The sequence below is a fragment of the Notolabrus celidotus genome, chromosome 12 (assembly GCF_009762535.1).
Source record: "Notolabrus celidotus isolate fNotCel1 chromosome 12, fNotCel1.pri, whole genome shotgun sequence".
Taxonomy (NCBI): Eukaryota; Metazoa; Chordata; class Actinopteri; order Labriformes; family Labridae; genus Notolabrus; species Notolabrus celidotus.
The window spans coordinates 6,931,541-6,940,872 of record NC_048283.1 but is presented as its reverse complement, the minus strand read 5'-3'; the positions used below and the strand labels follow the sequence as shown (position 1 = coordinate 6,940,872).

Genomic DNA, 9,332 nt, shown 5'->3' with positions numbered 1-9,332 from the left:
GTGTTAATTAAATAGTTCCATATATGTTCTTTAAAAGATGTGATGTCTTTGGTATTAATCTACAGTGTTTCACATTTTTTAAATAAATACAAACCCTTGAATGAGAAGGTGTGTCCAAACTTTTGACTGGTAGTGTAGTTCCATGCGGCTGAATTCACACCCCTCTTTCATACATTGTGACACCAATATAAAACGTAAAGAAAATAGTAAAGAAAAGACTCATCCAGATGTTTATTTTCCACTCTTTTATTTCTAGTGGTACATGTACAACCAGGCATGAAGGACTCATAACAAAAAGGCAACATATTCACAAAAGACATTTCATAAAAAGCCTTTAAGAGGTGCATATAATTATCCTCCATGTCGACAGCATGTTGAATATACTCTTTATGCAGCCTTGCATTGAATCTGATGCAACAATGAGAGAGATGGCACAAAGCCACAAAACCAAAGAGCAGTTCAGGGTAGAGTTATTATAAAGATGAGTTACACAGGTGAGACCTGTGAGATATGAAAACGATGTTTATGCAGTGCTGTTTGTGTTTTTTTTTTTCCTATATAACCTCGCTGACTCTCGCTGAACCGTCCTGGTGCAGAAATTTAAACCAGCCTGATACGACTGATACTGCTTGTTTGCTCAAATAAAAAAAAAGACATAGTAAAAAAATATTTAAGCACGTTTAAATCTAAACATAGCATAAAGACCTTTAATAAAGCATAATGCCGTACACAAAATGTTAAAATAATTACAAAAAGAAACCCTTAAAATGAAGAATAATACAAAGTGATGGCACATTTAGGCACTGTTGGTCAGAAGTGGAGAGCGAGAGGACAGAGCTTATCCTGATGAGACTTACAAAGAAACTGAAATAATGGTTGATACATGTTTGTTGTATCACCTCTGAATGGCCACACTCCCAAGAAACCCAAAGATAATTTGATTTATACATTACAAATATACTTGGTGAACCTCCTGCTTTGCTTTAATTAAGGCAATAGGACACACAAACAGTGAGAGAGAAAAGATCAGGCAGAGAGAAAAAGGATTCATCCTCTGACGGTATGATATCCTGTGATGACATTTAAATATCAAATACCTCATGAAAGTAAAGAACATAATATCCATCATGTAGTGGAAAGGAAGAACAAATAGTAGTGAGAGAAGATTATAGGTAGTGTATCCGTCTTAGTCGTTATGCTTTATCAGATGTAGTGATATCACTGATTAGATTTTTAGGTGTACATTTAGTGTTTTTAATTCTTTACCTGGGATTTCTGACTGAATGAAAATGAAGACGTCAGTTCAGCAGCATCAGAAAGGAGAGTTAAATTAGATTCAGTTTGCTATTTAGCAGCAACACTCATGGATACTGTATTATAATCTCCAAGCATCTGAAGCATACCGTGGTACATGTATTAGTTTGCACATGGCAGTATGATTATATATATGATGATAATGTGATAATTTCACAGCAGTTACATTCATAGCTAAGATAACTTTTGGGTGTTTGCTGCTTTTGTAAAACTTGCTGTAAAGCAACATAACGCTTTGGCTTTAAAAAGCTCCCTCTAGTGGACGTACATTAGTATGACAGCAACATAAAACACTTAGTATTCCTTTACATCGTACATTTATGTCTCTGGTGTTGACGTTTTAGTATGGCTACTTGTTCATTTCTATAATCTGATTCCTTGTAGTGTTAGAAATGTGAAAACAACATCAAGTGCAGAATGATTCAGGCTGCATTGCAAAGTCAAACATGTAAAGTGAGATCTAAGTGCATCAAAGATTGATTTCAATATTTCTGAATGATGTCTGGATCAGACAGAAACATATTCATGGTAGTGTTCTGCTGTTTTATATATGTAGTGTTAAGTGTTCTAACTCTGCAGCTTCACATTTAGCTTTTAAATCTCACAGTGACTGCACTCCTATCCAGATTTATCACAAATCCTGATGGTTATCTCTGAATTTGAGCCGGTGATGATATCAAGTCTATCATTATCATATTCCGTATCACTTAGGCTCAAAGTCTGTTTTGCATATCCGGGAAATCTGGACAAATAGTGTTATGAATAAACGTATTGTTGTTCACTACCACTGGATTTTCAGGCAGTAGATTTTTTAAAAGTGCTTACAGGAAGGGAAAGAAAAAGGAAGACGTACAGTAGGAGTCACAGAGGGAAAGAGGCCATGAGTCCTGAAAATGACAGAAAAGCAGCATTGCAGAAAAAAGCTCTTCTTCATGCTTCTCCGTCTTCATTTGCACCTGCAAAGAGCCTCCTGCATCTTCGTCTGCACGTGCTCCATCTTCTCGGACCACTCCTCGCTCAGACCCTCCTCGTCGTCTCCGATGACGGCAGCGTAGCCCATGAGGGCGATGAGGCCGATGCAGAACAAGTAGGTGAGGCGTGTGCAGAGGAGCTCCATAGTTTGGCGATCGCCCTGCGAGTGCTTCAGGTAGACCTCCAGGATGGGCCGGCTGAAGAGCTTAGGTTTGCCCACCACGCCGTCATACAGCGTGTGAAGGTTCTGGTCTCCCAAGTCATTGGCGAAGCTCTCCTCGAAGTCTTCCTTCTTACCCTCGCGGTGCTCCGGCCGGGCCTCCACCATCGCCATGAACTTCCTGAACTGGTTCTTCAGGTTCTCCTCCACGCGGCAGTACTGGCCGTCCAGCGTTTCCTTCCTGATCTGAAGCAGCGTGTTGCGGTTCATCTGGGACAGCTGATCCAGCCCCTTGTTCACAGAGCCGAACTCCCGCTTCAGGGTGCGGATGTCTTCATCATCAATGTGGTGCAGCACCACCCTGATCAGGGAACCAGCCACGCCAAAAATGGGGTTAACCACAGCGGCTGCAGAGGAGATGGTGGCCACACACTGCAGCACTTTGCACAGGCCCTGCTTCAGCTTGGCCCGGTCCTCGAGGATCTCCTCGTCCATCATAGTATCCATATCTGTTGTTGATGTCACCTTGTGGACGTCTGAGACAGAGAGGTAGAGAGAAAGATGACACTTTACTTTGATGGATTCTGATTACAGTTTAGTGTTTAAACGGCCAATCAATCAGACTTATTTATAAAGCTCTTTTCATACAATGGCATTTAAACACAAAGTGCTGTACATAAAAACAACCTAAAATAGAATAAATTAAGAAAAAGATCCCACCACAAACCCACCCCACAATCCTAAGAATAAGAACACAATTTATGCAACAATAGTAATAAAAAAAAAAAAAAAAAATGTAAAATAAACAAGAAGTTGCTGAACAAACTGGGGAAACGCTCTCATTCTATTTTAATGAGGAAACACTGGAGGTAAAATAAGATGTTAAAACTCAACACAGGAAATTAAAATCACCAAAATAAAATAAATTTCTAAGATGATAAAACACTAAAATATTAAACCATTACAAGAAAATAAGATGCTATACTTAAAATAAATAAATAACCCCAGAAGAGAAACTGTCAGTTCTCCTGGGGGAAGGGTCAGCAGCGCCTCTGGCTGCTAAATATGTGTCTGCCTGTCATTGCCTGAGGGACGCAACATCCCATGGTGTTTGTTTTTGGGTGGGGGTCTTGTGAGCGTGCTAGTGTATATGTGATGAGTGTAGTGTGTTTTGAATATATATAATGCATTGTATGAATGTATGTGCTTTGGCAATAACATCTCTTTGTTCATGCCAATAAAGCAAAATGTAATTGAACTGAAATTGAATAAATAAGTACATAAATAAATAAAGTACAATGAAATTGACTAAAATTTGAACCAGATAATACATAAATAAATAAATAAAAAGTCAGTTAGAAGCAAGACTAAAAATGTACGTCTTGAGTTTGCTTTTAAAAATATTTATGCTCTGTGCAGCCCTCAGATCTTCAAGTAGGGTGTTCCACAGGCATGGGCCGTGATGATAAAAAGCTGCCTCACCATGGGTCTTAGTTGGAACACCAGTGTCTTTGCCAAAAACTGTAGATGTGAGGTTTAAACTATTGGGCTCCGTCATAGAAAATGCTTCCAGTCTTTTGAAAGCTGATCTGAACAATCGACTAAAGGCCTTTGTGTAGCAGTGTCACAGTGAGGGACCGCCGGTGTATTGATGTTCTACTTATAAGGATGTAGAAATGTCCTTCAGGAAGTTGCCTTGAAAGACTTTTGTAGTTTAATGAAAAGGAAAAGCAAGGGTTGGATTGGCCCGCCTCTGACTCTTAAACATCAGAGACTTGTTTGCACAATGTAGAGTCTTGGACTGCTTGAGGGTCAGCTGATCATGGGAAAGTTACAATTTGTCTACAGGCAAACAGAAATAAATATGAGGATTAACTGAATAATGCTGGGATAGGCACCAGCCCCCCATGACCCCTAACGGGATAAGCAGTCAAGATAATGGATGGATGGATGGATGGAACTGAATACTGTTTTATCCACCAGGCAGTCAGGATGCTGAACTCTCTCCCTGTAATTTTACCTTATCTTTTTCTAGCTATTTCCTATGTTTATCTGTTGTCGTCGTTGCTAGGGTCTGAGAGAGGAACGTAATATCAAATCTTCTGTATGTCTGGTGCATACTGCAGTTTTTGACAATAAAGAAGACTGAACTTTTGAACTTTTGAAAAAAAATTAAAAGAATAGAAGTTATTTGACAGCCATGAAAAGGAAGGAAAAAACTTAATTATTCTGGTTCTAAGGCATAATAGAGTCGTTTCACAGCAAACAAATCAGCCTCAGTCTCTCTCAGCTCTCAGCAGAGACAACAAGCAGACCTGATCTATTAGTAGCATTTATATTGTGCTGACATCCTTTGTACAGAGCAAATTATGTCCAGTTCAGCTCCATAGCAGCGTCTCATGATGACAAACTGATTCTTTCTGTTCTCTTCAGCCTGACTGTGACCGTTTGGACAGACACACACTACAATAATGAGCATTTAATGACTGTTTAAAGACTGACAGGCTGAAAATTGAGAAGTGTTGGAGGACATTTGTAGCTCCTTACAAGAAATGTCTTCTCTTCAAGCTCCCACGTGAGCCTCTCTCTGGGTTCTTACAGAAAGTAAGGGACTCTGGTCCTGAGGTGATTTCTGAAAGAAAAGACAAACAGAGGTTCAGAAACGAGGAGCATTTTGAATCCATTAAAACCCAGGAAGTAGATTTATTGATTTGATTTTGGTTCATTCTGTCTCTGAATAGATTTTTCTCTTTTCAGCAGTGAAAGAGTTAACAGCCACTCAGCAGCTCTCCAGCCTCTTTCAGCACCAGGCCGCTCTGTGTGTGTGTCTATGGGCCGAGCTGATAGCTCCTCAGCAGCTGTTCAGATGCTAGCAGGCTGCAGCTAAAGGGCGTTACCTTCACTGAAACTCTCCGCTGCAGGACAGCGTGAAAACAAATAATGACACAGCTGACTGAGCTGTACGACTTGTTTGTTACATAACAGGAACAATAATACCCAATAGTGCATCATTTCAACATAGTTTGGAGGCTGGATTTTAATATTTTTAGTTGAATTAGAGTGAGGCTACAGAATGTTCATGAAGCTCTTACAGCAGGATCATACAGGGAGGATTTTACACAAACACACTGATAAAATGAGACACTGAAGTAACCACAGAGCTAAATTTACTTCAGTCACTCGTGTTAAGTGTTCTGATATCTTCCTCTACACTCCAGTCAGTCAGTGTTGGCTCTGCATGTGTGTTTCGGTTCCACACACACTCTAAGATTACAACATAGTCACAGAGATAACACAGGTGTTGTGCCAACACTGGATACCCAAACAGCTGATGTCCAATAGGCTGTGCAAGTCCAAACAGGCCCTGAGACACACACACACACACACACACACACACACACATGCACACAGAATGTAAAGAAAAGCAAGTTGTGTGTTTTAGTGTCTTGCTTTCTATTTTAAATACCTGTGTCCACCAGAGGGGGCAGTAATTTACCTAGAATGAGAAAGACGCCCATGTTATCCTGAGTTTGATTTCAGCACCATCACTGTGGACTAAAAGCAGTGACACACAGAAGCAGGATTTAACCCTGTAGCTTCAGGATAACTTTGAATGATGTGTTTAAAATAATGAATTCAGCAAAAAAAAACAAGTAAATTGCTGTATTTATGTGATTAGTTGATGCACCTGTACGTACAATGTGTTGCAAAATGACAATAAGTCTCTCTAAATGTTATTTTAAAGTTGGTTTTGTAGAAGTTAATCATTTTTGACATCACAATATGTCCGTATATGTGCTTAAAGCCACTCGATCTGCACAGAGATGTCAACCTTTTTTGCTTTTTTCACTGACGACTGACAAGAAACTGTGTTTTTCATTCATAGTTTGCATTTATGAGCAAATAAACCATCAATGAATCTTATTCCGATGTTTTCTAATTAAAATGTGTTATCCTTGTTTTCACAGACGGAGATATACAGCTGAAATTGTTTCATGTCTCAAGATGACGCAACAAACTACTAGAGGAGACACAGGTAATGAAAGGGTTAATACATTGTTTTTGGTAGAAACACCCTCCCTGAATCAATAAAACAATACATTTATGTTTTATTGTTGATGATATGAGCTTTAATTGTCAGAAATATAATGATTAGGATTCATCTGACTGATTCCTGAGGCTGCATTTTAATCTGAAACTGAATATTAACCCTTTGTGTGGATAAAATCAACCCTAAATCGACTCCACACCCGCAAGGAAAATAATTTATGAGAGAGCTTGATCATTTTATAGCACTTCTTATTCATTTTAAGGAAAGTGATGCTCAATATTGTGATCATAATGGTTTTGTATGTTCATAAAAATGTTTATTTAGCACCAACATGTAAAGACTATGTAAGTGTAAATGTATACCATCAATCAACCAATCACAGCTCAGCAGCAGCATGGCCTTTAAATAACATGTGGCACAACAACACTCCCACATCTCAGCCAGAAAGTCTCATCTCAAAGTTCTGTTTTAGTGACTGAGCTTCTGTGCGCCTATGCAGTGACTATCAAAAATTAGATGTAAAGTTAAGATAATTCAAATAAAAACACTGAACTACATGTCAGATGTTTAAAAATCAGCTCTTTAATCTAATCAGGAAGTGTCAGTTCAGGCTCACCTGCCTGCGTTTACTGAAGAGGCCATCTTGAATGTTTTCTATGATCACAGCAATGCTAATGCTAATCCAAATATACACACTTTATTCTTTTAAAAATGTTATTTCATGATATAATTTCTTATTTCAGAACTTATTTGAATACATTTCTCCCACTTGTTTGTGTTTGCTCTGTGTATTTACAGATGACAGCATGTGAGGCAGTTGGAGCACTTTTCTAAGGAAGTGTCCACCCTTGAGGCTAATGCAATTCCAACAATAACTACAATAATGAAGATAAAAGTCTAACAATGAAGTATCTTCCGGAGTTCTTCTGCTTGTAAGTACTAAGTTCAGCACAACATCCCCTCTCCAGCAGCACAGGGCCACATAACTGCCTTCCTGCCCAGCTATGGCTCCCCCTAGCCGTGCCTCCATATTTCCTTGTTAATGCACACCATAATGCCCTGGCCCTCCCTTCTCTTTCTCACCAAAAATATACAAAAATACACAGTAAAAGTTCAGTTTCTCTGGATAAATGTTGAGATAATGGTCTAAAACTACCTTCCAGCCAACATTGGGCACCATAGGCCACAGCAGGAGAGAGGATTTCTTACCTTTTTGACACTGGCTCTGCCCAAACCTCCCTGATCAGAAGCTCAACCTCGACAGCCTCCTTCTTCTTCCCAGCAATCCCTGCAAAAAAGGACACTTCCATGTATGTCTAATGTGTAGGGGTGTCCAAATGGAACTTTACCATTTGTAAAGGCCCCAGAGACCCCCAGGAACCCAAAATTGGCCCTTTTGGCCCCAAATACACTAAAGCTCCAAAATAAAATTAAAAAAAAATATTTTAAAATAAAAAATCAGCAAAGCCCACTCCTCATGAACACCATGTCCTACCCCCATATTTTCAACTTATTCTGGTCCACCCAGCATTTAAACAGTTGATACAGAAGTACAATTGTCAGTCAGTGCGCAACTGAACTCTCAGCCACTTTCTGACGCCTTTTGTGCGTTTGCCAAGCCCTGGAGCATCTTTGGGAGACTACAAATAGTCCATTGGTGCTATTTTTGAGTCAAAGAGACCCTTTTCAAATGGAATGGTCCAAAAAACCGGAAGAAAAATATTTACAAGCGGGTAGAATCCAAGCAGGCCAATGGACCGCTGTGGACCCAAATTGGCATCTCCAAAATTGCGCAGGTGTATCCTTTGACTCTGGGAGCTCTCCAAATGCTCAAGGAGAAAAAATCGTGAGTTTTTAAAGCTTAAATAGTTTTTAGAATAATAAATATGTTCAAATTCTACGAATTGTACTTGAAAAATAACAGCTTAAGTTACATAGAGTCGAATTTGGAAGCTAAATGCAACCAGAAAATGCTCCAAATGACGCAGCTAGCAGGCAGACAGTAAAGCCAATAATATTACTGATTTAAATGTATTATATAATTTAACACGACTGTTATAGAATAGACAGCACTATAACATGTCAAACAAATGCAAAGACTCCCTCTTGGCCAAACGTAGCCATGGAACAGCAAAAAAACAGGGCAGTAAACGCAGCTGTTCAGTGCGCCACAGCAGTCTGTTTGCTATCCATGATCTGGTCCTTTATTCAGGCTTCCATACGAATAAATTTAACCAAGAAGAACAAAAAACTCACTGTCAACCCCCCTGCAGAGGCGTTTCCAACAGATTCTTCTGTGGAGGGTGATTGTGCCGGCGGTTGAAGCTGTTTTCCCCTAAATACACCCCTATGCAAATTCTGTTTGCAGCTGCCAGTAGAGCGTTAAAGGACAGCCATGATCTCCTAAAACCCTGGCTGATATCTGTGTCTATGTCCGAGCTATATTAAAGTAACACATAGTCACAAATAGGACGGGCGTTTGCTCTACAGCGTGTCCAGACCTGACCCTGTATCCCCTCTTTAGACACCAAGCCTCAGGCGGCAGCAGCACAATAGCAGCTCTGTCCTCCGCGTGATTTCTTGTGACAAAATGATGCAAAAATAAAAATAGAAATAAAAAGAATAGCTTCCTTAAAAATATCAAAAGCCTTCGTTATCTGCTGGTAAATGGCTCTCTAATGTTGCCCTAACTGGCGCATGTGCAGCATGTTTTCAGAACCGGAGCTACAGCCGGACCTACAGCCGGACGCGCGCCTGTCCTCATTGTGCGTTTGCTGCGACAGCTGTCAAACAGATCGTATTTCAGACTGCAGTCACAGCGTTATGAATACTCAC

The 9,332-nt window shown here is 39.8% G+C and overlaps 1 protein-coding gene across 2 annotated transcripts; it reads right to left on the bottom strand.

Moving 5' to 3' along the window:
• Positions 1-230: 230 nt before the first annotated feature.
• LOC117823395 (protein rapunzel-like) lies at positions 231-7,804 on the bottom strand. 2 transcript variants are annotated; one of them, XM_034698582.1, is made up of 4 exons: positions 7,707-7,778; positions 5,913-5,942; positions 4,994-5,078; positions 231-2,982 (listed from the first exon to the last, which is right to left on the bottom strand). In XM_034698582.1, exon 4 carries the CDS (start codon positions 2,951-2,953, stop codon positions 2,261-2,263), a length of 693 nt encoding a protein of 230 aa, XP_034554473.1. In that variant the 5' UTR covers positions 2,954-2,982; positions 4,994-5,078; positions 5,913-5,942; positions 7,707-7,778; the 3' UTR covers positions 231-2,260. The 2 variants fall into 2 exon arrangements, with proteins under 2 accessions (XP_034554473.1, XP_034554472.1); XM_034698581.1 differs by lacking the exon at positions 5,913-5,942 and having other exon boundaries at positions 7,707-7,804.
• Positions 7,805-9,332: the final 1,528 nt, after the last annotated feature.